This window comes from Zonotrichia leucophrys, chromosome 19 (genome assembly GCF_028769735.1).
Source record: "Zonotrichia leucophrys gambelii isolate GWCS_2022_RI chromosome 19, RI_Zleu_2.0, whole genome shotgun sequence".
Classification (NCBI taxonomy): Eukaryota; Metazoa; Chordata; class Aves; order Passeriformes; family Passerellidae; genus Zonotrichia; species Zonotrichia leucophrys.
The window spans coordinates 6,645,231-6,671,791 of NC_088188.1; the positions used below are offsets into that span (position 1 = coordinate 6,645,231).

Genomic DNA, 26,561 nt, shown 5'->3' on the forward strand with positions numbered 1-26,561 from the left:
GCCCAAAGGATGGACCCCTCCATCAGAAACCCCAGGGTGGCATCACTGGGGACACAGATCTGGTGCTGTGCCCCCTCCTGATCCAGGCAACAAACTTCCTAAAACTCAACAGTTGAGCAAAATAATGTTTAATGCTTCTCTCAGTCTCCTCCCAGCTCAGTGCCACCCCACTGAGGGAGGGGACGACACATTTTGGCACAGCTGCCAACAATCCTCCAGCCAAGGCTCTGTCTGGAGTCTTTCTTCATCCTGGTCACACTCATCCTCAGCCCTCCAACGCAGAGTGGCTCATCCTGGCGGCTCAGGGCACGGCTCTGGCTGGCATCCAAGGTCCCAGTGACGAGAAGAGAGTGGCTACATTCAACAGTTCTTCAACTGGCAGCTTTAGCTACTGGAGAAGGACATAAAGCTTGCCACTGAAGAACTGGTGCTGGTTAGCCAGGAGCAGGGTGGCACGGCAGCACCTGGGGAGGGAACACACCATTTCAGAGCCAGGACTGAGCTGTGCCCAGCTGAGCTGTCACCCACAGCAGCTCCCATCCCTCCCCACAACGCTGATCCATTCCTCTGTCCTCCCCCCATCCAGAGGCAGCTCCGAGCTCAGCTCTCCCCATCCCTCCCCTCTCCCAAAGCATCCCTCCAGCACCTGCAGCCAGCCCCAAACCGCGAGGAGCAGGCAGGGAAAGCCAAGGCCATTTCTGCTGGAAAATAACAGAGATAAGGGCAGCTCCTCGGGCAGGGAGGGACTGCAGGTGGGGGTGACAGCGTTCCCAGGGCTCACCTCGGGCATCCATCACTGCTGGCAGGGTCCCACCTGGACGGGAGCCAGCTGCTTCCTGACGGGGAACACACTGGGGCAGGCGGCTGCTGCCGAGCTACGGCGGGGGAACGGGGCAAATTCGGGCAGATGGGGCAATTTCGGGCAGCTCAGCCCCTTTTTGAGCCCTTTTGTTGGAAGGCAAAGATGCCAACCCCCAAGGCTGGTGTTGGATCTTACAGCTTTCTCCTGACCCCGGAAAAAACCCTTTTTTTGCAACACCCGGAGCTTTGGCTCTAGGGATGGAGTTTTGGGAACCTCCCGGGAAACCACCGGGCACGGCGGGGGACAGATGGTACCGGGAAAGCCCCCGGGGGCCCCCACAGCATCCTCCCGCCGGCGGCACCCCGAGGGCACTGCGGAGCGCGGCTGGCCCCGGGCCGGGGCGGGCCCCGGGGGCGGCCGGAGCCCGGTGGGTGCCGCGGGGCTCTCGGTGCGGGGCCGGTGGCCGGGGCGCAGCGGCGGCGGCGGCGGGGCCCGGCGGGGATGCCGAGCATTCCTGGCGTGCCGGGTACATCTGGTCCGGATTCCAGCGAGCTGGTCCCGGCCCTGCTCCACCCCCGCCGGCCCGTGAATCAGCACCCGCCGCTGAAGCCACCGGCCCCGCCGGCACCGGGGCCCCCGCCGGCACCGGGGACCGACGAGGGGGGGCCCTGTCGGTAACGGGGCTCCCACCCAGCCCTTCTCAGCACGGACAAACCCCAGTGGCTCCGGGAAGGGTCCCGGTGGGAGCTCGCCCCGCTAGTAAAGAACGCCGTGTCCCCAGCCGGTGCCCCTCTCCCGGTATAACCGGGTCACCCCCCCTCCCCGTGTGCCTCTCCTCCCGGTAAAACTAATTCCCCCCTCCCCCCTAACGGAGGCAGCTCCCCCCACGCCGCTCCACGGCAAAGCCGCTCCCTCCGCGACACCCTGCCGGCCGTCCGCCGCCCGGGATGCTCCGCTCCGTGCCCCCGGCGGGGAGCGGCCGCGGGTCAAAGTCTGCCCAGTCCGGTCCCGGAGTGAAGGTCACCCCCGGGGCGGCCACCGCCCGTGGCGGGGAGGCCCCGGCCGCAGCCCCGCCCGCCCCACCGGGACCCTCCGGCGCGGGAGCCGCGCACGGGCCCGGCCCCAGCCCCCCCTGCCCGCCCCACCGACACCGGGGGCGAGGCCGCCCGGCCCAGGCGGCGCCGCGGGGCCCGGCGAAGGACGCCCCGCGCCGCACCCCCCCCGCCCGCGCTGCCCCGGGGAAAGGTGACCTTCCCTAACGGGGCACGGCGGGGCCCCTCAAACCCCGGAGCACCGAGAGCGCCATACGGGGCTCCGCTCCGCCACCCGACCTGCCCGACCCAGCGCGGTACCGGCGGACCCACCTGCGCGGCTCGGCCGGGCCCGACCTGGCCCGGCGCCACCAGCGCCGCCGCCCCGCCGGTGCCGCCCGGGCCGTGCCCGGTGCCGGTGCCGCCGCCTCCCCCCGCCGCGCGCCGGCTCCGTCCCGGATCAGCTGGCGGAGTCATGACGCAGCCGCCCCCCGGCCACGCCCCTCGGCCACGCCCCCGGGCCAATCGCCGGCCGGTACCGCCGCCGCGCGCCGCGCCCGCCCCCGCGCCGCGATTGCCACACGCTCCCGCCAATGGCGGCCCGGCGCGACCCGCGGCTCAGCCAATGCGAAGACGAGGCCGGCGCTCTGCCCCGCCCACCCCCTGGGGGAGAGCTCGGCTCCCTCCCGGCCGGGCGGCGGTTGCCGTGGGAACGGACGGGGCCACCCCGCCGCGGGGCACGCCGGGAGTTGTAGTGCGGCGCGGCGCTCCCGGCGTGCCCCGCGTGCTGTGAGTTGGCATTTTCAAGCGGGTGAAGGGGCGGCGGGGGCAGGGCGGCACCGAAGGGTCTCGACCCTTCCGCGGGCCCCGGGCGGGGCGTGGCGCTGCCGCGGGCACGGCCCGGCCGCCCCCGCCCGCCCTCGGGCGGTGCCTCCCTGTGCCGGGGCTGGTGACACAGCCCCGATTCCGAGAAGTTGCTCTAAGTCCTCGACCAATCAGAAGTGAGCGCTCTCCGCGAGCACCAATGGGCGGGCGCAGGGGGCGTGGCCGCGAGAACTCGGCTGACCCCGATGACTTGGCAGCACGGCGCGATGACTGGACAACTTCTTTAAAGGGGCCGCGCACGCCGCGGGTGCCGGCGGGGGACAGCGCTGCGCAGCGGCGGCCCGGCCCGGCCCGATCAGAAGCGCTCACCCGCTGTCCCGCCGGCACTCCCGGCGCTGCCGCTGCCGCCTCGCGGGACGGGGGTCAGAGTTGTGGTGCCCCTTTAAGGCTGTTTCCTGCCCTTCGTCCCAGTAACAGCTGATTGCAGCGGGCCAAGGCCGGGCGACCAATCAGCGGCCGCCACGTCCCACCCACGTGACTCCCACGCGCCGCCGCGCCATGCGGCGCTGCCCGGCGGGAGCCCCCGGCGCCCTTAAAGGGGCCGCGCCGGCCCGTGGCTATCGTGACCGTGTGCCCCGTGGGTCCCACCGCACCCGCCGCTGCCGGAGGCGCGGCAGCGCCCTGACGACGGTGGGAGAGCCCGGCTCGGCTCACGGGCACCGAGGCCGGGCACCTCCGCTGGCGTGCGGTGCCTCGCTGGGCAGAGAGCGGCAAGGTCCCGGGGCGGCGGCAGGGCTGGACCGGCCCCGCTGCCCCACACCGGCTGCCCCGGGCACTCACCTGCCGCCGGTGGGGTCCGCCCGCGGCGGGTGAGGACCCCTTTAAGACCGGCTGCCTCGTCAGCGCGGCTCGCCCGGCTCCAGCTGACAGCCCGGGGCGCCTTTGACGTCACGGTGACGTCACGCCCCGCTGCTGCCGCCCATGCCCGCCCCGGCCCCCCCGGCCCGCGGCCGCGTGAGGGAGCCCGGGCCCGGCCCCCCCCGCGCACATGGCGGCGCGGCGGCCGCATGTGACCGCCGTCACCTGACCAACATGGCCGGGGCCGCCCCCGCCGCTGCCCGCCGCGGCTGAGCCGCCGCCGCTGCCGCCGCCAGGTAACGCGGGGCCGCCGGGGCGGTGAGGGACCCCACGGCGGGGGGATGAGGGCTCCCCGGAGCGGCTCGCGGCGCTCAGCCCGGCTCTGCGATCCTCCCGCCGGTAGCGAGGGCCCCGAGGGGCCGGGGCCGCCGGACCGGCCGTGGCCGTGCTGGGAGCATCGTCTGGGCGGCCCCCGCGGCCCCTCACGGCACCCTGCAGAGCTCCCGTTGTGTCCCCAGTACGGAGTTTATTCTGGAGATACTCTCGTGTTCCCCCTCCAGCTGCGGAGGTGCTGTTGTGTCCCCACTGCCAGCCCTGGGGTGCAGATGTCCCCCTCCATATCCCACCATGGTCCTTTTCACTTCCTGCGGCTGTGAATGTCCCATTGTGTCCCTCAAGCTGAACAGGTGCCATCCCGTCCCCCTCCCTGGCTGTGGATGTTCCATTGTGTGTCCCCCCAGCCTGCAGAGGTCCTGTAATGTCCCTTCCCCCAGCACCTGGATGTGCCAGTCCCCATCGTGTCCCCATCATGTCCCCACCGTGTCACCCTGCTGAGGTCCCACCTTGTCCCTCACAGTCAGGGGCTGATCCCATCTCCACCCCCACACACAGCCACCAAGCTCCTCAAACCCTTTTTTTTTTCACCCGAATGCCAATGGGGAAGTGATACTTGCTGCTCACTGGGGCGGGCAGGGCGGTTCTGTGCTCTGCTCTCTCACAGCCTGCCTGAACCACCTTTCTCCCAGCAGAATCCAGCATGGAAAGCTTCCTGCAGAGCGTGGAGAAGGACCTGAACATCGACCGCCGGCAGCTGGCCCCCGAGAGGACCCACGTCACCGCCTTGGTGCCGGCCAAATGGCTGCAGAGCCTCAAGGAGCGCCGGGTGCTGCCTCCCGCCTGCCCGCGGCCCGAGGGGCTCAGCGAGGTGGAGCTCAGGACGTTCCTGCAGCCCTCGGTGCAGAAGCTCCCGGCGGGCTGGACGCGGGTGGAGATCCATGGGCTGCGCAAGGCCCGGCTGCGGTACCCGCTGCGGGTGGCACAGCCCCCTGAGCAGCGTGCTGGCAGCATGGACACCCTGCACGGCTTCATGCAGAGCGTGGCCACCCAGAATTACCACAACCTGTGGGGCCGGGCTCACGGGCTGTACGCACGGCCCTACCGGCGCCCGGATCCGCCGCCCACGGTGCCGGCGCTGGAGGCACTCAGGGCTGCCCTGCACAGAGTTTATGGCTGTCCCATCCTCCAGCTGGGCAGGAACGTGCCTGGCACATCCCCTGCCAAGGAGAACGTGGCCAAAGCGGCGTCCTTGTGTCCCAATGTGCTGCAGGCTGAGGCGCTGCTGGAGTCGGCTGATATGTTGTATGTCATCTACCCCTATGTGCAGTACTGCCTGCATGATATCGTGACCTTCAGCCCCGCCAAGCTCACCAACAGCCACGCCAAGATCCTCTTCCTCCTCTTCCACGTGCTGCAGGCCATGAGGGCTTGTCACCAGGCGGGTCTGGCTTGTGGGGATTTCTCCCTTCGGGATGTGGCTGTGGATGAGAAGCTATGCAGCCGGCTGCGTGTGAACTTCAGAGGGTACGAGGGACCAGGGGAGGAGGAGGAGGAGAATCTGGAGGGTGGTCTGGAACAAGAAAGCAAGCAAAGCTGTGTGCAGAGGCGGGAGGTGACATGCAGCGCCTGCCAGAAGGACCTCCAAGACCTGGTGTTGCAGTGGGTGCACGGGCAGGTCAGCAACTTTGATTACTTAATGCGCCTGAACAGCCTGGCTGGGAGGAGAATGGGAGACCCCAATTACCACCCTGTTCTCCCGTGGGTGGTGGACTTCACTACCAAAAACGGCAAGTTCAGGGACCTGAGGAAATCCAAGTTCCGCCTCAACAAGGGCGACAAGCAGCTGGACTTCACCTATGAGATGACCAAGCAGGCGTTTGTCGCGGGGGGCTCGAGTGGGGAGCAGCTCCACGTCCCCCACCACATCTCAGACGTCCTCTCAGACATCACCTACTACGTGTACACGGCCCGCAGGACGCCCAAGGCAGTGCTGTGCTGCCACGTCAGGTCCCAGTGGGAGCCCAACGAGTACCCAGCCAGCATGGAGCGCATGCAGAGCTGGACACCCGACGAGTGCATCCCGGAGTTCTACACTGACCCCTCCATCTTCCGCTCCATCCACCCCGACATGCCCGACCTGGATGTGCCCTCGTGGTGCAGCTCCTACGAGGAGTTCATCCAAGTTCACCGCATGCTGCTGGAGAGCCGGGAGGTCTCCCAGGACCTGCACCATTGGATTGATCTCACCTTTGGCTACAAGCTGCTGGGGAAGGATGCAGTCAAGGAGAAGAACGTCTGCCTCCACTTGGTGGACAACCACACGCACCTGACGACCTACGGGGTGGTGCAGCTCTTTGACCAGCCCCATCCCAGGCGCATGGTGGGACCTGCCTACACTCCTGCTGAAGCTCCAGCCATTGCCAGGCCTCTGCTGCAGAACATCCGTGAGACTGTGGTTTTGGAGGACATCCAAGGCCAGGTGACAGATGCAGTCAATGGGCTGGTCCTGGAGGCTACTCCCAGTGAAACCACCTGGTCTGGGGACAAACCCCTGGCTGGTGAGGATGATTTGGAGCAAGGCACGGAAGCCCTGGATTCCATTCCTGCTCCTGGGAGAGCCCCTGACCAGCCCTGTGGTGCTGTGCCTCCAGCACAGCCCTCCACCCTCCCTGCCTATGTCACTGATGGCAAATCCTCAGGGGTCCGACCGCTCCGTCGGAGCAAGGCAGGGGCTGGGGATCAGCTGGACATGAAGATCACTCTTCCTGAAGGCTTCAACCCGCTCCAGGCCCTGGAGGAACTGGAGAAACTGGACAATTTCTTGGTTAAAGGCTTAAGCAGCGAGATGCAGCCGATGGAGCAGCCGTGGGAAGAGCCACCCTTGGGTCTCTCAGACCTCTTCCAGAGGGACATGCAAGCCCTGGGCATCCTGGTAGCTGAGATTATATTTGCTCCGAGGCTTCGTCCCTCCAAGCCCGACGCGTCGCTGCTGGAGCGGTTCCTGCTGGTGAGGAACCTCTGCCGTTACCATCCCAAGGAGATCCCGGCCCCACTGCAGCACGTGCTGCATGTCCTGCTGCAGCTCAGCGTGCCCGTGGAGAAGCTGCTGAAGAGCAGAATGGGCAAGGGCACAGTGCAGCTGTTTGAGTACAAACCCATCTCCCAGGGCCTCCCCCCTCCCTGTCCCACGCAGCTCCTCAGCCCCTTCAGCTCCATTGTCCCCTTCCCCACGTACTTCCCAGCTCTGCACAAGTTCATTTTCACCTATCAGGCAAAGAAGATTGAGGATGAAGGGCAAGGCCGGGAGCTTGTTTTCCAGCTGTGGCAGCAGCTGGAGGGGATCCTTGCTGAAATCACTCCCGAGGGCCTGGAGATTCTTCTGCCTTTCATATTATCTCTGATGTCCGAGGAGAACACCGCTGTCTACGCGGCGTGGTACCTCTTTGAGCCCATAGCTAAATCCCTGGGGCCCAAGAATGCCAACAAATACCTGCTGAAGCCCCTGATCGGAGCCTACGAGACGCCCTGCTCCCGCCACGGCAGGTTCTACCTGTACACAGACTGCTTTGTGGCCCAGCTGATCGTGCGCCTGGGGCTGCAGCCCTTCCTCCTGAACCTGCTGCCCCACATCCTGCAGATCCTCGTGGGCATCGAGAGCTCGCGGGAGGAGAGCAAATCCTTCCTGGGCACTGCTGAGGATGATGAGAGCGGAGGGGAGAGCCCGGTGTCGTGTGTGTTTGGGGAGGAGATCAAGATGGACGTGGAGCACAGCTCTGCTGCACTTGACCTTCTGGACTACACCTCTGGGGTCAGCTTCCACGACCAGGCCTACCTGCCCGAGGGTGAGGACTTCCAGAGTGGCCTCTACGTGGGGGAATCCCTGCAGCCCCAGGAGCAGGAGTCGCTCAGCCTCGGCCGCATGAGTGACAAGAGCAGCGCCAGCGAGGTGTCCCTGGGCGAGGACAGACCTGCAGATGGGGACTCCCAGAAGGACAAGAGCAGCTTGAAGTCCATGGACAGCAGCCAGGACCTGAAGCAGAGCGAGGAGTCAGAGGAGGAGGAAGAGGAGCACGAGGAAGAGGAGCAGGAGGACGCGGTGGTGGATGCGGAGCTGACGGTGGTCGTGGACGCTGCTGGGGCCTCTGTGGATGTCACCCTGGCTGATGACAGCAGCGAGCCAGAGGACGGGGAGGGAGAGGAGCTGCCAGATCACTCTGATGACAAAGAGCAGACCATACTGCTGGGTAAGACCCTGCCAGTGTCCTGGCTGTTGGGCAGAGCCTGGGGAGAAGCAGATCCAGATCTGGGGGCGTTTGTAGTCCCAGCCTGGGGACAGCGATGAAACCAGGGTGAGAGGCCAGGACTGCATGTGGGTGGCTCTGAGAGTCAGGGCTGGGGCAGCAGGGACTGCTAGAGTGCTAGATAGCTAATCTGTGCCGTGTCCTTGGGGCTGCTGTTGTTTTGCAGACACAGCCTGTAAGATGGTGAGGTGGCTCTCGGCCAAGCTGGGCCCGACCGTCACGTCCCGCTTCATCGCCAGGAACCTGCTGCGCCTGCTCACCTCCTGCTACGTCGGTAATGCCTCCCCAGGGCACAGGGCTTGGGCTTTGTGAGGGTCCCCAGCACCAGGGAAGAGATGAGAATCTTGACTCCGTGTTCTCAGAAGGCTGATTTATTATTTTATGATATTATATTAATGAATGCTATACTAAAACTATACTAAAGAAATAAAGGAAGGATACATCAGAAGGAAACTATACTAAAGAAAGAGGAAGGATACATCAGACAGAAATTATACTAAAGAAATAGAGGAAGGACACATCAGAAATAAACTATATTAAAGGAATAGAGGAAAGATACATCAGAAGGAAACTATACTAAAGAAATAGAGAAAGGATGCATCAGAAGGCTTAACAAGAATGAATGATAAAAATCTGTGGCTCCTCAGAGCCTCGACACAGCTGGCTGTGATTGGTGATTAAGTTAACACAATTCACATGGAGCCAATCAAACATGCACCTGTTGGTAAACAACGTCCAGACCACATTCCAAAACAGCAAAACACAGGAGAAGACAATCAGATAATTACGATTTACATTTTTCTCTCAACTTCCCAGGGGAAAAAATCCTGGCAAAGGGATTTTTCAGCAAATATGATGGTGACAGAGGATGGGCTGTCCCCTCAGCCTCTCTGCTTGGGTGTGGCTGCTGCTTCAGCTCCTGATGTGTTTTTCTCTGGGCAGGCCCCACCAGGCAGCAGTTTGTAGCGAGCAGTGATGAGAACAGTCCCCTGAGCACAGGGAACATCTACCAGAAGCGGCCTGTGCTGGGAGATCAGGTGTCCAAGCCAGTGCTGGCCTGCCTCGTGCACGTGGCATATCTGTATGGAGAGCCTGTCCTCACCTACCAGTACCTGCCCTACATCAGCTACCTGGTCAGTATTGCCTTTTCCTCCTCTCTGTTGGGGCAAGAGCTGTGTCCAGGCACAAAGAAAAAATGTAAAATGATAGTCCAGCCTCACCAGGAGCTTTTTGTGTGTAAACTGAGCTTGGCTGGGCCAGTATGGGCTGAGAAGGGCAGGAGAGGCACTGTCACCTCCTGCCACAAGCTCCAGCCTGCTCCCAGCAAAGCACACAGCTGTGTTCATACCCTTCTTTCACTGTCAGACCTTGTGGAAGCAGAGAAAAAGCATTTATTCTGCTTTTCTGTGCCCAGGCAGAGCTGGCACAAGGGTGGGATTGTGATAACAGGCAGGAGGAGCAGCTTGTGCTGCTGTGAGATTGCTGGAGTGAGTGTTCCCAGAGGTCTGTGTGGGTAGATAGGGCTGAACTGGGGGGAGACCAACTGGTTTTTAACTGAATAAAAAGCACTGGCAAGGCTCACCAACTTTTCAGCTTGAAGTTCGTAGCAAGAAGGAAATGTATAATGCAGCTGTTTGAAAAAACTTAATTTTTCATTAAAAAGAAAAAGGGTTTGAATGTTTTAAACAGGCTTATTTTTCATATTGTTCCCTCTTTAGTGGTTGTAAACACTTTGGTTATGGATTCTCGTTTAAATGGAAAACTTCAGTAGCTTTCTGATAATTTAAACATAGAGGAAAAGAGGCCACAGCTGTTCATTTAAAGAAAACAAAAAGGCATTGTCAGTTTTTCCAGTGTTGAAGGGGAGATTTTTCAGGGGAAAAAATCCCATTTTTCAGCAAAAATCATTCTCCACCCAGTTGCAATCATAGCTCCAGCTGTTCTGCTTTGCTTTCCTAAGCTCATTGCTTGGGGGCACAGAGGGGATTAAATACCCCTGTGAAACAGCATTTGGCAACCTGATACTGGAGCCATGCAACTGGCAGGTCACAAATAGGATAAAGTCAATCCTTCTTGCAGGATTTGGCAGGGTGGCTATTTTGTGAGAGGAAGAGCCTCTGTGATGAGCTGGAAGATGGCAGGTGTACAAGAAATATAGCAGGAACTGGGAATTGTCTGTGGGTTTTGTTACTGGCTCTCTTTTTCTTGGGTGTTTGATTTGTCTAGGAGTTAGGAAATAGGACAATCTAGGAAGAAATATTTTCGTGTTGCTGCTGATGTTATTAACTCTTTGGCACTGCCATAACAGCAGCAGTACATTGTCAGCAGAAAAAGGATGTGCAGTTCTGCCTCATGAAATTATTAGCAGCTGGATTTCTGGAAGTCAGCAGCAGGTTTGCCCATCATTTGTGTTTGGATATTTCATGCAAGGACTGTTCCTCTGCAGACTGTGGGATGAAGGCACTGATTTTTGCTTTTAAAATGTAAGGGTTTCCCCTCTGTGCTGGTAAATGATATTCTGGGGTGTCCAGGGTGGTTTGGGCCAGTGTGGGGTTGTTGATCTTGCTACTGAGCTTCCCATTTGTGGGGATGTTGTACTCTGCAGAGGAAATCTGTGAGCTTAGGGGTGTCATCCCCCATTTTCTGCAGGCTCTTCACTTGTGCTGATGGGTGCCTGTCAGTTTTTGGACTGATCCCTTTGCTGTTGAGATCCCATGTTCAGGTTCCTCTTCAGCAGTGCTGTGCTGGGTTTGAGGCTGAGCTCAGGTGGCCCTGGGGTCCCTTTGCTGTGTCCTGCTGGGGAGGTGGTGGCCCTGGCACTGAGGGTGTCCCTGTCACAGGTTGCACCCGGCGGCGGCTCCGGTGGCGTGCGGCTCAACAGCCGGAAGGAGGCCGGGCTCCTGGCTGCTGTGACACTGACACAGAAGATTGTGGTGTGTCTCTCTGACACCACACTGATGGACATCCTGCCCAAGATCAGCCAGGAGGTGCTGCTCCCAGTGCTGGGCTTCCTCACTTCGCCAGCTGTCGGGTAAGCGCTGCAGGATTGGCACAAAATCAGGGATTTGGGAATGGTTCTGTGGGGGCATCAATGCTGCCAGGGCTGGGTGTGCATCTCCTTGCACTGCTGGAAGCATTCTGGTGACACAGAAAAGGCAGGAGGCATGAGGCAGAGGATGGAAAAAAGGGATCTGTGGAGGGCATGGGGTCATGGATGTCCTCTTCAGTTTCCCCAGTGGAGCCCAGGCCCGTGTTGTGCTGTGTGTGAAGACAATCAGCCTCATTGCCTTGATCTGCCTGAGGATTGGGCAGGAGATGGTGCAGCAGCACCTGAGTGACACAGTGAGGAACTTCTTTGGGGCATTCTCGCTGCTGCAGGAGCTGCAGGACCAGGTTAGTGGTGTGGGAGAAGTCCTCCTGCACTTCCCCAGGTGTGGGAATGTGGTGGGCATACCTGGCTGTGTTTGTGTGGTAAGAGCATCTCATCTTGGGGTTTATCTGACCTTGATTTTTTTGTCCAGGGGTTGACAGCAGAGTCACTGAGCAGCTGTGAGGTGCCAGTGATGGAGGTGCCCCTTTCAGATGGGAAGCTGCTGGCCCTGGATCCATCCGTGCTGGTGGAGTTACAGAAGGTGTTCAACCCTGAAATGGCCTACATCACCTACATCCCCTTCTCCTGCTTGCTGGGTATGCCTTGGCCACCAGCTCCAGGGATCTGTGAGGGAGCTCTGTGCTCTGGGCATGCGTGCTGGGTCTGAACTCCAGGGCAATCACAGCTCCCAGGGCTGCTGGGGGAAACCCACAGCTTCTGCAGCATGGCTTGGGCTGGTTCTTGGGTTGGGAGCTCTCTGAACTTCAGGCTGCCTTGGCTGGGAGCAGATGTAGCTGATTTGGGGGATGCTGTGTCCACATCCCAGTGTATGGAGGGGATGATGATGATGATGGGGGCATTGCTTGCCTTGCAGCCACACTGTCCCTGTCTCCTCAGGTGACGTTATCCGCACGGTTGTGCCCAACCACTCTCTGGTTGAGAAGCTGGCCAGCCTCCACCTGGAGAACGTGAACCCCCAGAACCTGCAGGCTGTTGGCCTGGAGCAAGCGCCGAGTGTGGTGGGCTCAGAGCAGGACCCTCGAGGGGCTGAGCCCTTCTCCAGCCCCCAGGAGGACACTCACTCTGGCACTTTTGGCAGTGTCCTGGTGGGGAACCGCATCCAGGTGCCCGTGGACACGCAGCGGGAGGGCCTGGGCTTGCTGCACCTCAGTGCTGGCACTGATGGATTCACTCCCAGCTCCTGCAGCGAGGAGAGTGCCCTGAAGCAGGACCTGCCCCGCAGCACCCACATGCTCTGTGGGAACTGGCTGGCCTACTGGCAGTACGAGATCGGGGTGAGCCAGCACGACCCCCGCTTCCACTTCCACCAGATCAAGCTGCAGAGTTTCTCAGGGCACTCCGGGGCCATCAAGTGCGTGGCACCGCTGGGCAGCGAGGATTTCTTCCTGAGTGGCAGCAAGGACAAGACAGTGAGGCTTTGGCCGCTGTACAACTACGGGGATGGCACCAGCGAGGTGCCCCCGCGCTTCACCTACGCCGAGCACAAGAAGTCAGTGTTCTACGTGAGCCAGCTGGAGGCACCGCAGCACGTGGTGAGCTGTGATGGCACCGTGCACATCTGGGACCAGTTCACGGGTAAGGAGGGAAAGGGTGAGGAGCTGGAGTGAACTGGTCCAGCCCTTACAGGCAGGGCTGTGCTGAGTTTGGGTGGCTCCTGTTAAAAACCAGCACAGAGCTGGAGGTTTGCTGTGTGACTTGCCCTGCTGTAATGTCTGTCATCTTTTCACAGGCAAGCTTCTGCGGACCTTTGATGAGTTAGACAGCAAAGTGCCCATCACAGCTGTGACCACCATGCCACCTCCCTATCACAGCATCTCTGTGGCCAGTGCAGACTCTGTGCTGAGGTTCATCGACCACAGGAAACCAGGACTACAGGTAGGGACATGGCACCATGAGTCCCCTTCCTCCATCCCTGTGCTAAATGATGGGATCACAGCTGGCCCAAAGCCCAGATCCCAAAGCCAGCTGTGATGGCTGCATGGAAACCAGCTTGTCCCTTGAAAGGCAGCTGCCCTGAGCTTGCTGGGCTGTGTGTGTGTTGCAGCACGAGTTCCGCCTGGCCAGCGGCGTGAGCGCGGGGCTCATCCGCTGCCTGGCCGTGAGCCCCGGCGGCCGCAGCGTCATGGCCGGCTTCTCCTCGGGCTTCATCGTGCTGCTGGACACCAGGACGGGGCTCATCATGCGGGGCTGGCCTGCCCACGAGGGAGACATCCTGCAGATCAAGGTGAGAGGCTCAGCTGGGATCAGGGTGGGGCCTCAGTGATGCTCTGAGGCTGTGTGAGCATCATTCCCTCAAGGTTGTGTGCTCCATCCTTGCTCCATCCCTTGCAGTGTCCCAAGCTCTCCTGCCCCATGGTTAGTGCTGCTGCCAGCTGTTCTTGGTCCAGCTCGTGCTGCCAGAGTTCAGCCCTCCTGGCTTTCAATGCCATATTCACAACCTGAATAAGTCACATCATAATTGCATCTCTCAGTTGCCATGTACACATTGCTGACGGAGTCTATGGCTCAACATTCTTCATTGCTACCAGATTCCACAGCCTAAAATGGAGTAGGGAAAGTATTAGTATGAATACTAGAGTGTCTTTAATGGTATAGTATGGGTGGAAGGGGAAGTAGATGTGAAATAATCACACCTACTTCAAAAAGGAGAACACAAGTGAGCTGTACTTTATAAAGCCAGAGGAGGAAAAAACATTAGAGCATACAGGCAAGGGACTGGGTGTCAAAACCAGGTTACAAAGTCTTTTCCTGGTTAGGATCTGATCAGAAATGGGGTGTGGGGGAAGCTGTCCTATGAAGTGACACATTCAGTGTCAAACCAAGTTTTTCCCCAGTGCAGACACTTCAAACAGGGAGGAGCCATGGCTCCTGTGAAGGAGCAAATGTGTTCCTTTCTCCACGGGGCTCTGGGCTTCCCTGGGAGAGTGTTGCTCTAATGAGTAACTCTTGTCCATATTTACCCACCCCAGGGAGCAGTGCTGGCTCTCCAGTGTCCTCGACCCAAATGTGGGTTAAACAAAGTTCAGCAGTGTGCCTTGTTTACCCTCTCACTAGCTCTGCTAATAAGCAGCTCCAGGCTTCTCCTACCCTCAGCAGTATTTTCAACTGTGAGAGACCCTCCCAATTCCTTCTCCTGAGAAGGAAAATAGTTTGGCAGGTGATTTAGTGGAGAGGGAGACTGCATGGTAATCCCTGTACCCACTGCAGTAGTAAGAGATGATGAATGAGTTGTGTTGGGTGTCAGGGTGTTGTTGAGAAGAGGCCCGGCCCATCTCTGGGAGGAGATTGCCAGGAGATTGCAATGTCCACCCCAGGCCTTGCTCAGAACCATCAGCTGCCTGGAAATGGCTCTGAATGTCCTGAGGGATTGCACTGTGACCATTGGATTACTGGCAGCCACCTGCTGCTCTCACGTGCAGCACCAGATTGTGAGTTTTTACAGAAATATCTGTTCACTGACCTTTCCTCTCCTGCAGGCTGCAGAGGGCAACGTGCTGATCAGCTCCTCCTCAGATCACTCCCTGACTGTGTGGAAGGAGCTGGAGCAGAAACCTTTGCACCACTACAAATCCGCCTCCGAGCCCATCCACGCCTTCGACCTCTACGGTAACGAGGTGGTCACTGGCACCGTGGCCAACAAGATCGGGGTCTACTCCATGCTGGAGTCCTCAGCCCTGCCCAGCAGCACCACCAAGCTGAGCTCAGAGAACTTTCGGGGTACCCTGACCAGCCTGGCAGTGCTGCCCACAAAGTGCCACCTCCTGCTGGGCTCGGACAACGGCGTCATCCGGCTCCTGGCCTAGGGACCCCCTGGCTGTCCCTGGCGCTGGAAGCCAGCAGCGTGGCTTTGGGAGGAGGCACAGTCAGGTGTTTGTGAGCACAGGATGCAGAGGGAGGTGTACTTGTTAGGTCTCTAAGCTCTTTCTGTGTCTTGAAAAAGAAAGAAAGAAAAAAAAAGCCATAACTGAGAAGCTGAGAAACCTCCGCTGCTGCTGCTGGGAGAGATGTTGGGCGTCGTAGGTCACTGCCAGCCCTGCAGAGAGGCCTGGAGCTTTCCTTACCGTGTGTGCCTGATCCCCAGGGGACTGTGAGCTGCCCTCCACACTAATAGGGACCACAGGTACCCTCCCTCCTTCAGTTAAGGGGTAGGAGGTGCCCCTTGACAAAACACAACAGTTTAGCTACTGCCACCTGCACTTCCCCTCCCCTCCTGAACCCCTGAACAGCCCCACTGGGATGGCAGAAGCTGGGTTTGGGAACTGCTGCCTTTGGAGCTGCATCTCCTCCTCCTCAAAGCCCAGAGGAGGTGCTCTGTGAACCCCAGGTTCTGCCAGATGAGTTAGAGCCTGCATGGGAGGAGGAGGAGGAGGAGGAGGAGGGGCTCAGCAGGGCCCTTCTGCTGCCGAGCTGGCTGCAGGGCAAGGGCTGGGATGGAAGGCAGCCAAGGCACGAACCCCATCTGCCCTGCCAGATCCTGTCAGAGTGGGCACATTGGGGTGGGAATGTGACTCTCTAAGGAGGTCAGGACTAGATAACTAGATGCTTCCATGGGGATTTTGGCTTCTGGAGCAGTGGGATAGGGCTGTTGGTTCCTACCCCAGCATCCCATGATGATGTAAAGGGTGAGGAATGCCATGTGTGCTGTGCACTGGCATTGATCCTCAGTAAATCCTAATCTTCTCTGCTGGTCAGGCTCCTGGGGAAGACAGGACAGCAAAAGGTGCTCAGTTTTGTGCCCTCCTGCCCTTGTAGGGTGAGAGGCAGGAGGCAGGAATCCAGCCTGGTCTCTGTTTGACCTTTCCTTTGGGACAGCACTGTCTGTTCCCACCCCAAAGGCACAGAGGGTGCTCTTTGCCCCACCAGTAGGAGCAGTTTCCTCCCTTCTATGTCAGCCCCTTTCCCATCCATCCTTCAGCCGAGCCGGAGGCAGTACCAGGGGAGTGGGAAGCTCTTGGGCAGAGGAGGAGCCTGCTGAGGGTTGTCCTGGGAGGGGAAAGGGGAAAAGGCTTCCATCCAGCTGCAGGGAGCTGGGGAGGTGTGGCTGGAGTGGTTGGCCAGTGCTGTCCTACCCAAGGGGAGCTCTCAGTCCCGTGTTGCCTATTAAGCATTTGCAATAGATGTAAATATTTACTTCTAATATACTCTTTGAAAGAACTGCAGACCTCTGTGTGTGTGTGTGTGAGCTCTGTGCTGCTGGAGGGGCTGGCTGTGCTGCCTGCAGCTCTCCTGCTGCTCAGCCCAGGTGACACCTCATCCTTGAGGCTCCTCTTGTGCTCTGGGGCAGCCCTGGGTGCAGGACAGGGCTCTGCTGCACAGGATTTGCTTTCCAAGGGGAAGGAGCTCCCAAAAGTGCTTGGAGAGCTCAGATTTGTGGGTAAGCTTGGGAACCAAGAGTCCTGCAAGGAATGGATGAGTGGAAGATGCTGTTGGTGCTCCCTGCTGGCTCTCCTCTCCCCCTGAGGACACGGGCAGAGGCAGAAGGATCAGCACCACTCCCCTCATACAGCACAAATGCAGCCAGGGCAGCTCTGCTGGAGTTCTGCCCGTCCCCAGCGCTGTTCCTCTGTGTCCCAGCAGTGTGTGCATGCCCTGGGCACTGGGACCTGCTGCCCTGGGGAGCTCTGGAGCGTGCTGTGCCCCAGGGCAGGGAGCAGCTGCTCCTGGCTCAGCCCAGCCTGGCCCTCCGAGCTGCTGTGTGCAGCCACAGCCCCCTGGGCACCTCTGTTAAACCAGTGCCTCACCCTGCAGAGCTGGGGCTTTGAGCAAAGAAAATCCCCAAACAGACAGCCCTGTGGCAATAAACACCGAGCTCTGCATTTTCACTGATGTTTATGAATAAAAGAGAATATTCCTAGCACAGGGAGTGAATGCAAAGTGGAGCCACTTGCAAATCACTTCTGCTGGTGGGAGTTTTGGATCTTTAAGGTTGTCTTGAAGGTACAGCAGCCCCAAAAGTGTGTCCCCATCTCCAAAAGCACCAGAGGTTCACTCTTCTCCCCCAGAGAAATATTTACCCGGATGCTGTGGGTCAATATTTGCCTGCCAAATTCTCAAACAGGGGGTGGTGCTGAAGGTCACTGCTGGGAAGGGGAGGCTGGACCAGAGCTCTGTGTGCCCCATGCAGAGCTGCTGGGCAGGCTAAAGCAGCTGCCAGCTCCAACGTGGACATCAACAGCCTCAGGTAAGGGACAAAGCAAAGGATTTGACAGAAATGAGGGCTCCTGCAATGGCCCTCTGGGAGAGAGGGGTGAATTTGGCAGAGGGTTAAAGGATGGGCACCACCAGGGAGGAAAAGGGGGATTTGGGGTTTTTATTTGGGGTATTTGGGGCTGCAGGATTTGGGGTGAAGGAAGGGGAGGAGTGAACTGGCCCCAAGTGGGATCTCAGCCCAGCAGTTCTGGGTGAAGTCAGGACTGCTTGGAGAGTGGAAAGCAGCCCCAGGAATTAAATGTGGGCACCATGCAGGGGGCAGGGCTTTGGTGTGGGGGTTTTTATGAGCAGGAGAAGGTATTTTATTTCTGTCAGAAAGGGAAAAGTGGTCGAGTGAAGCATTGGATGGGGTTTTGCTGTGACCCTGGCAGCCCTGTCCCAGTCTGGAAATGGAGCAGGGAGAGGGGAGAGGCGGGGTTTGCCAGCAAAAGGGAAAATGAGTGCTGGGAAGGGGAGGACTCCCCCTTGCAGGACACAGTGCTGGGAAATTGCTCTGATATTGCACTTCATAGCTGCAAACTCCCTCCCAGACAGCACTCGCTGAGCACCTGCAGGTCAGTAGCCCTTCTCCCTGGGGCACAGCTGAGGATGCTGTGCCTGTATCCCGGTTGTTTCCATGGGAAAGGAGCAGAGAGGCTCTTGTCTCCTTCCAGAGGCACGGTGTGTGCAGCACTGATTAGGGAAATACCATTTGCAATGCAGAGAAACCAGGGCAGCAGGGTCAGACAGGCAGGATCCCAGCCCAGCCTGGCTGTGGGCCCCTGCTCCTCTCTGATTTCCCTGCCTTGGCACCAGAGCCCTGTGTTGTTCCTTTGCAGCTTTGTTCATCTCCCCATTGCTTTCCACGAGCTCCTGTGCCAACCTGTTTGGCCAGGCTGATAATTTTCTCCCTGCTGAGCTGAATAGGCAGAATATTGCAGCTCACTCCTCTCTCGGCTGGTCCTTGTGTTCCAGGAAAATGGGGTTCCTCTGGGGGCTGCTCTGCCTGGCTGCTCTGCACAGCCTCCCAAGGGTAAGTTCCTACTCCAGCAAAGAGCAAGGGAACTGTGGTGGCTCCCTGAGCCAGACCATGGGGTAAATAACCACCCAGAAAAGCCCTGGAAGGCAGATTGGTGGAGGAGGTTCACCAGAAAGATTTCTAATCTTTTACCCAGCTCAAATAGTTGTGGATGTTCTTATTTTCATTCAATATTTATAATATTATATATATATCTCTTCAATATTTATAATATTATATATAATATTTTCAATATTATATATAGTAATGCCAATATTATATATAATATTTTCAATATTATATATAATGTTTTCAGTATTACATTTTCAATATTATTCATATTTCTGTAGAATTTTTTCTTTTGGAACTTGACCTCAAACTGTATTTGGTGACCGTGACCTGCAGGAGTTAACGGGAACTTTTTGAAAAGCAGGTTTTTCCTCCTCCCCCCCCCCCCACTTTTAAATCTGGATCCCTGTCAGAACTGAGATTGCAAAACCCCACTGCTCACTCTCAAAAGGATCCATTATTTTGTGCCAGACTGACCTGATCCCTTTCTAAACAATTCCAGTGTTTGCAGTGTCTCCAGCTGCTCCTCACTTCCACCACCCCTGGGTTTGAATTCCAAAATCCTGCCCATGTGGGGACTGCAGTGGGAGCAGGGAAAACAAACTCTGGAAATTGAGGGACCTGATTTTGGGGGTGTTTTTTGTTGATTTTTTCCCCCCACAGCTGGCACATGGCATTGAGCAGCACCGTCTGTTCCTGGACAAGGATGGGAAGCTGAGGGTAAGCACTGATGGGTTCCACCCAAGGGGGATGAAGTTTTGCTGTGGATTTGCAGTTTTTTCCTGAGAAGGGATGAGCCCAGGCAGTGCCACTGCCATGGGAAAGTCCATTTTTCTGCAGGATTTACTCCCTCCCAGCTGATGCCAGTGCTGTGTTGGAAACTCACCCTAAATAACAGCAGAGCATGGAGTTAACACCAGTATGGTGTGTACAGGGGCTGGCAGGTGGATGATTTAATTTCTGATTGATAAGGAAAGGTGAGGGAAACCACCAGCTGTGAGGATGACAGGGAGAAAGGCCTGTAGCTGATCCAGCCCATTGAGCCTGGGATGTTTCAGATCATGCAAATGTGAGGGGAGCAGTGGCAGTGCTAAAGGCTAAAGCTTAGAAGAGTGGAAAATGAGGGAATTTAGAGAGAAGGAGGATGGAATAGAACACACAGGTCAAGAAAACACAGATGCCTGGAGGAGGAATTGAGCCAAACTGGATCAGGGCTGTGACAGCAGCAGAAGGGGTGACCAGGGTGGGCACCGCTAAAATGTGTGAGGGGAGGAGATGAAATCAAGGCTGAGCATGATGGATCTGTAAATGCTGAAGGCACAGGACATGTGCTGAGCTGGTGGTGGGTCTTGCCCTCGAGCTTTCCTGAGAGCAATTAGAGGAGGAACCACTGCCAGGCCCTCACTGGGTCCATTTTCACAGGATCCAAGACCTCTTTTCCAAACCATTATCCTCAGGGTTAAAGGGAAACTGAAGCAAAACCACCACCAGAGCAGAGCAGTGCAGTTTCCTCAGCCCATTTGAGTGTGCAGTGACAGCCCATGAGGGTGTCACTGTGCTCCTGCTCTCTCCTTGTTTCTCCCCAGGATGTGAAAAGCGCTGGAATTGCACAGTCGGATTTGCTGGGAGCCATCCCTGCCCTGCCAGAGGGAAAGATGGTAGAATTCAGTTATGACAGCTTCCAGGAGAATGATGGAGCCATGTCAGCACTCCCCAGCACCCTGCCAGACTCGAGGGATGCCTGGAACTCAGAAGATGAAGCCGTGGCTGGGGCTGGGGGCTGTCGTGGGGAGAAATCACCTGGGGAAAATGCCTCTGCTGAAGAGGAGGGAGATAAAAGCTGTGAGCTGACTTGGAAGACGAGCCAGAAGCTGGCAGATGGCTTGATGAGATTCAGCATTGATCTCCTGAGAGAGGTGGAGCTGGAGTCCAACAGAAGCAACGTGATCCTGTCCCCCCTGAGCATCGCCCTCGCCCTGTCCCACCTGGCTCTGGGTAATTCTCAGTGGCAAAGCCACCATTCCCTTCCCAGCTCCTCTCCCAGAGCCATGAGCAACCAGATGCAAATGAAATACAGTCCCTTCCACTTATCCTTGCTCCTGCAGCTTTAATTAGCCATGATTACAATTGAAGCTGCCCTCTGAGGCTCCGGCTCTCAGATTTCTCCAGCCTCTCTTGTGAGGCACAGCGTGTTTCTAACAAGAGGCAGCCAGAGTAACATCCTTGTTTTCCACGCCGTGGGCAGGAGACCTAACAGGAATTTGATTTTTAGGGGCAGCAAATCAGACAGAGAAGCGTTTGCTGGAGGTGATGCACCTGGAGTCAGTGCCCTGCCTCCACCAGATGCTGGGCACCCTTGGCAGGAGGCTCTCAGAGTCCACCCTGAGCCTGGGGTCACGCCTGTACCTGCAGAAAGGTGAGAGGAGGGGCTGGGCTGGTGTAGGACAAACCTCCCAGTCCCACAGAGTGATGGAAGCACCCTGGAGACATCAATTTCCCCCGTTTCCTCCTCCTGGGGAGTGTCATAGCACGCTGAGCAAACCTTTCCCATCATTCCTCCCCTCTGCCAGGGTTTGAGGTCAAAGAGAAGTTCCTGGAGGATTCAGAGAAATTCTATGGAGCAAAGCCCAAGACCCTTTCTGGGATCAATCAGGACGACCTCGTGGCCATAAACAGCTGGGTAAAGGATGTCACTCATGGAAAAATTCCCTCCTTCCTCCAGCAGCTCCCTCAGAACACAGTGATGCTCCTGCTCAATGCCATCTATTTCCACGGTGAGCTCCACAGCCCTTCCTCATTTTTTTTCAAGAGGAAATAGTTGGAACTCCAGTTTTCTGCAAGCCCTGTAGCTGAACAGCCTCTCCTCTCCTCGCTTCCTGCTAGGCAATCTGCTTGTTCTTGTGCATCTGCTGCTCCTCTTGCTTAGATTTCTTTACAGTAATAATTCCCAACTGCTTCACATGTGCTAAAAATGTTACTTGACAGCAGAGCCAGGACACAGCAGGTGGGACCTGCGGCATCTTTGCCTCCTGGTTCAGGATCCCAGGCAGTGGCACATCCCTGCTCATCTCCTCAGTGATCTTAAAGGTCTTTTCCAACCCAAATGATGAACCAGGTCGTTTGCAGCTCTGCACACCCACCACAGAGCTCAGAGGCAGCTTCTGTGGATTTCTCTCTGACTGCAGCACAGTGGTCGGCCACATCTTCCTTTTTTAATTCCCTGAGGGCCGTGCACAGACCAAACACTTCCAGTGCAAATCTACAAACGTTTTACCTTGGTCTTGGAGCAGTGTTTCCCCCTCTGCAGCACAGAGGCAATACTCCCCATTTTTCAAAGCACAAACATAGTTTCTTTTATCTCCATAGCCTTCAGTAGTCTCCCACGCTGAGGCATGAGGATTAATCCGAGTTCTTTTTGTTATTCCATAGTTTCTCTCTGGATGATAAGAGTTTCCTGCTGTTAGGACTCTTCCAGCCTTGGTACTGACTTCTCTTTGCTGTATTTTCATTTCCCTGGTCACTCCTGGCCTTGTTAGAGAACTCAAGATAGGAGGAGTGTCAGCTCAGCAGTTTCTGGTTTTCTACTCAAATTTAACTTCATCGCTCTCAAAACTTTTATTTTTACAGGGTTTTGGAGGAATAAGTTTAATGCAAGCTTCACTGGGCCAGATGTGTTCCACCTTGACAATGAGTTTGTGGTCCCAGTTGAGATGATGAAAGCCCACCAGTACCCCCTGAGCTGGTTTACCCTGGAGTCCCAGGATATTCAGGTAGAGATCTCTCAGGAGTACAGCAAATTTTCACTGGAATTTCCTCTTGCTGTGGTATTTTACTAACTGCAAGCATTCCCTCCAAAAAACCAATTATATTTTTTTAAACAGGCATAGCACACAAAAATTTAATAATCATTCTTTGTCCTTGCTTCCAGCAAGAATGTTGAAACTTCACTTTTAATCTCTAGGAAAAACCACAAAGAGATATTCAGACTAGCTGGGAATTAATAGAATTTTAAAGCCCTGAATTAAAGATAAATGAGGAAATATGGAAAGAAATCCCCTCAGACAATGTGCTGTTGGAGTTTTTCAGAATCCAGAGTGGGGCAAGCTGTGGGCTTTCACTCTGCCATGTGCTCAACCTTTACCAGCCAGTGGCTAATACTAAAACCTAAAGCTGTTATTCCAACAAATTCTCCTCTGGAGAAATCAGATTCCTCCTTCTCATCCTTCATCTGAGAGCAAGAGTGGCCCTGTAGACCAATTAGAAAATTACTAAATTAAAACCATAACTTTGTGGATTTCCCTTTCTTTTCCCTGAATCCTTCTCTGGTTGGTTTCATTTCCAGGTGGCCAAGTTTCCCTTCAAGAGCAATGTGAGTTTTGTGGTCATTGTACCAAACCACAACACCAGGGACACCTCTCACGTGCTGGAGAACTTCCCTTACAAACAACTGTGCAGGCTCTTCCCCAGAGAGGTGCCCACCACGGTGAAGATCCCCAAAATAAAGTTGGACCAAAAGCTGGAACTCAACCAGGTTCTCAGCCAAATGGGTAAGGCCCCTGGCAGGGTTTGCACAGAACAAGATCAATCTGTTCACTGCCACCCAAAGCTGCCACCCTTGTTTCTAAAGCTGTGCCTCACAGCTTGCTCCAGAACTCCAAACCCTCCCAGCTCTTCTTCCTCTCCTCCTCCTTACTCCTTGCTTGCCTGGCACCAAATGTTTTGCTCCAACAAGATGATACTACAGAGATTTCACAGCTTCTCACAGCCTTTACGAGTTCTTCCTGTTGTAGCCAAGACCAACTTCCCCCGTGCATCCATCTCAGTCTCTTTGTCATTTCATTCAGTGTCTAGGACATGGAAATTGTCAACAGAGAAAATGCAGATCACAAAACATGGAGCTGAAATAAAACACCAGGTGCTGCCTTTCTGGATGAGAATAATTTAAGAGTTCACTTTGTTTTGCAAAGAATTGCTTAAAAAAATAATCTCTATAGGAAAAATAATCTCTATAGAAAAAATAATCTCTATAAAAAAATAATCTCTATTGTTTCTAGTCTAGCTAGACAGTCTTCAGACTTGATGCTGCTTTTTCAGGATGACTTCAAGTTCTTACACTACTATTCTTAAACAGGTGGAATTTTTGTTTCTCTTGTTTTTCCAGTCCTCCATGGTGGGCAGCACATGGAGCAAGAGATCAGGGAATTGCTTTCTTCAGACAGATTTGAGAAAACTCAGAACTCACAGCACCACCTTGGTCTCATTTCTCTGCAGGCCTCCAGGAGCTGTTCACGAGCCCAAATCTCCAGAAGATCACAGAGCAGCCTCTCTTTGTGTCCAGTGTCCAGCACCAGGCCACCCTGGAGCTCAGAGAAGATGGGGTGGAAGCCTCTGCTGCCACCAGTGTGGTGCTGTCACGCTCGGTCTCTGCCTTCAGCCTCGACAGGCCCTTTGTCTTCATCATCTTTGAGGATGAAACAGGGATCCCACTTTTCATTGGCAGTGTCCAGAACCCCAACCCAGATGCTGCTCCCCAGATCCCAGAGCCGCAGGACTCGGGTGAAGCCACAGATGCCAACAAGAACCGCGTGCCCAAATAACAGAGGGCACAGCTGAGTGTTCTGGGACTCCTGCCTGACCCTCTGGACCAGCTGGGAGAGGCCACAGGGGGGCAATTCCTCGCTGTTTTCCTTTCCAGATCCCTAGAGACCAGTCCTGGGATTTTTGAGTTTCTCCAGGCTGAGGCTCCCCTGTGTTGAACCTGAAAACCTTGTTCTGCCTGGATTTCCCTTCCAGGGCTCTCAGTCATGGAAGGGAGACTTTCTTGTCCCCAGACTGTTATTAGAGTCTTCATTAAGATCTTATTAGAGTCCCCTGTAGCCTGGAATCATCATTAGCATCTGGCAGCTTGGACATCAGCCAGGGCTGTCTGAGTGCGGCTCTTCCTTCCGCAGTCCTGGAACACGAATCCCGCCGTGTTCCTCTAAAACCATCTGTGCCCACCTAGACAGCGACCTCCAGAGCAACTGGACCAGAAACCAGTTGTCTTCACTAGGATGAGTCACAACCTCTTCCAGGCATGGGCTCTTTTCAAAGATTCCCTTTCCCCACTCCTTGGCTATTAGGATCTGATGTAGGAGGCTCTGCTGTAGGAAACCCCTCCCTTTGGATCCTTCTTTCCAGCCCTTCTTCTAGAGGCTGGGTGATGCTAGATTTTTCAAGGCATATTTTATAAAGTGTTTTTTAGTAATTTTTATGTTGGCAGAATAATAAAGAATAAAGCAGAATGTGTTTGCTGAAGGTGTTGCATTGAAAGACCCAACAGAGAAAAGGCACAGAAATTTATTAATTGTAAAGACTGGGAGGAAAAAAATCTGGGCATGACAGAAGAAAAGGAAGGAGGGGTTGTGGCAAAGGATCTGGTTTTTGCTACACCTTGTCACAGGGAACAGCAGGGGCTGTGAGGTGAAATGGCAAATCTGTAAAGACTCTCCAAGGGCCAAGTCCAACCAGTTTTGGGCATCTCCCCTGGCAAGTGTGCAGGGGATGGCTGCTCTCTGGGTCAGAGCTGGCTTTGTGAGATGGCAGAATTCCCTGAATTAGGGCATGAGCTCAGTGGCACGGGGTCAGGAGGGTGTTTGGCCTGTGAGCAGCAATGCAGGGATAAGCAGGGATGGAACAGCCCTTAACCTTTCTCCTGGGTAAAACCTGACAAATGCTGGGATCTGCTCAGAGGGTCAAAGGGGCTGATCTGGCATCTGTTACCTGTGATTTGTTCTTTACTGGGATGCTCCTGGCTCCACAGTATCCATGCTGTGGATGGCTGGGACAGCTTCCAGGAAAGGAGGAAAGATTTTGACACCTGTCACTGCTTTTGTTTTGGCAAAAGACAATGTCCAGTTACAGCTTCCCTTTGGTCTGAGATGGGTCCTTGTTCCAGTGCAGCAGTGCCCTAAAAAAGCCCATGAGGCCCTGGCACAGATTGTCCAGGGAAGCTGCCCCATCCCTGGAAATGCCCAAGGACAGCTTGGAGCAACCTGGGATAATGGAAGATGTCCCTGCCCATGGCAGGGGGGCTGAAACAAGATGATCTTTAAGGTTCCTTCCAAACTAAACCATTTTATGATTCTATCAAGGAATTTTGGGGTCTCTCCACCCAACCAACCCATCCTACCACTTAAAAATTCATGAGTACTTCTGTACAAAACAACTCCTGTCCACAGTAATTTCTGCTTCCAAACTCTCTCAGCTGCTGGGTGGAAAGGATGGTGCTGTGTTCTTGCAGAGCAGCAGTGATGGAGCCCAAGGGCCATCCTTCTGGCAGTGCTTTCCTCTCTTGGGAAGGCTGCCTTCCCCCAAAGGAAGGAGCAGAATGCTTCTGGGAGCCTCCGTCCCTGAATAGTCTGCACCATCTGCTGGCATAAGAGCAGGACTGACTCACTAACCATGAATTTAGGGGATGCAGGCAACTTTGGGCAATAAAAAAGTCCTGGCTCCAGCCTCCAATTATGCATTTCTTCCAGTCTAAAAGGGGAAGAATGGCCGAAGATAATGCCTACCCCTCTAACCAATGTCATGACACAAACCCTGCAGAAAGAGGCTGTAATTACAGAGCCCTGCAATTTTAACAAGTAAACCCACAAGAATTCAGCCTTTCTTACTAGAGGGCACAGCTCTGGCCCACAGGGAACATTTTAGCTTATTTATTTATACAGATTCATTCCTAGCATTCAGAAATACCATTCCATGCCTTAGGTAAGTCTTCTTTGGCTACTGTAACCTCCCTGAATGCCACCCTGTTGCACTGCAACCGCTGCAAAATTTGAAGCTCAAGTTTTCCTTTTCACGCCTCTGCCCTCCAGCTCCTGCTTTTATAAAGTTTTTCCCCTTGTTCTCAGTTTCCTGAACAGCTTGGTTCTTATTTCCTATTTTCTGTCTTGCTGCCATCACTCCTCCTCCAAGCTATTCTTGTCAAACTATTAATTTCATCTTATTTGACAGTACAGCAGCCCTCCATGACTGT

The 26,561-nt window shown here is 55.9% G+C and overlaps 2 protein-coding genes and 1 long non-coding RNA gene across 4 annotated transcripts; 2 read left to right on the forward strand and 1 right to left on the reverse strand.

Annotated features, from left to right (window-relative positions):
- Nucleotides 1-112: 112 nt before the first annotated feature.
- On the reverse strand, nt 113-2,292 carry LOC135455706 (uncharacterized). The gene is made up of 2 exons (XR_010442375.1): nt 2,167-2,292; nt 113-464 (listed from the first exon to the last, which is right to left on the reverse strand). It is a non-coding gene; the product is annotated as an uncharacterized LOC135455706 (long non-coding RNA).
- Nucleotides 2,293-3,688: 1,396 nt separating this feature from the next.
- Nucleotides 3,689-16,424, forward strand: WDR81 (WD repeat domain 81). Its single transcript, XM_064729261.1, has 11 exons — nt 3,689-3,812; nt 4,545-8,096; nt 8,320-8,427; nt 9,096-9,286; nt 10,994-11,184; nt 11,381-11,546; nt 11,675-11,840; nt 12,142-12,840; nt 12,995-13,140; nt 13,310-13,489; nt 14,742-16,424. The coding sequence occupies exons 2-11, from the start codon at nt 4,553-4,555 to the stop codon at nt 15,066-15,068; spliced, it is 5,718 nt and encodes a 1,905-aa protein (XP_064585331.1). The 5' UTR covers nt 3,689-3,812; nt 4,545-4,552; the 3' UTR covers nt 15,069-16,424.
- A 726-nt stretch (nt 16,425-17,150) lies between these two features.
- Nucleotides 17,151-24,838, forward strand: SERPINF2 (serpin family F member 2). 2 transcript variants are annotated; one of them, XM_064729265.1, is made up of 9 exons: nt 17,151-17,446; nt 18,294-18,487; nt 19,205-19,261; nt 20,128-20,536; nt 20,814-20,957; nt 21,112-21,315; nt 22,169-22,311; nt 22,884-23,088; nt 23,813-24,832. In XM_064729265.1, exons 1-9 carry the CDS (start codon nt 17,284-17,286, stop codon nt 24,136-24,138), a joined length of 1,845 nt encoding a protein of 614 aa, XP_064585335.1. In that variant the 5' UTR covers nt 17,151-17,283; the 3' UTR covers nt 24,139-24,832. The 2 variants fall into 2 exon arrangements, with proteins under 2 accessions (XP_064585335.1, XP_064585336.1); XM_064729266.1 differs by having other exon boundaries at nt 17,338-17,446; nt 18,430-18,487; nt 23,813-24,838.
- Nucleotides 24,839-26,561: the final 1,723 nt, after the last annotated feature.

Coding starts and splice junctions, on each gene's coding strand:
- WDR81 (XM_064729261.1), top strand. CDS start 4,553: ATGGAAAGCTTCCTGCAGAGCGTGGAGAAGGACCTGAACATCGACCGC. Junction 8,428..9,095: donor GCTCACCTCCTGCTACGTCG/GTAATGCCTCCC, acceptor TTCTCTGGGCAG/GCCCCACCAGGCAGCAGTTT. Junction 12,841..12,994: donor CATCTGGGACCAGTTCACGG/GTAAGGAGGGAA, acceptor ATCTTTTCACAG/GCAAGCTTCTGCGGACCTTT.
- SERPINF2 (XM_064729265.1), top strand. CDS start 17,284: ATGCTGTGGGTCAATATTTGCCTGCCAAATTCTCAAACAGGGGGTGGT. Junction 18,488..19,204: donor CTCTGCACAGCCTCCCAAGG/GTAAGTTCCTAC, acceptor TTCCCCCCACAG/CTGGCACATGGCATTGAGCA. Junction 23,089..23,812: donor CCAGGTTCTCAGCCAAATGG/GTAAGGCCCCTG, acceptor ATTTCTCTGCAG/GCCTCCAGGAGCTGTTCACG.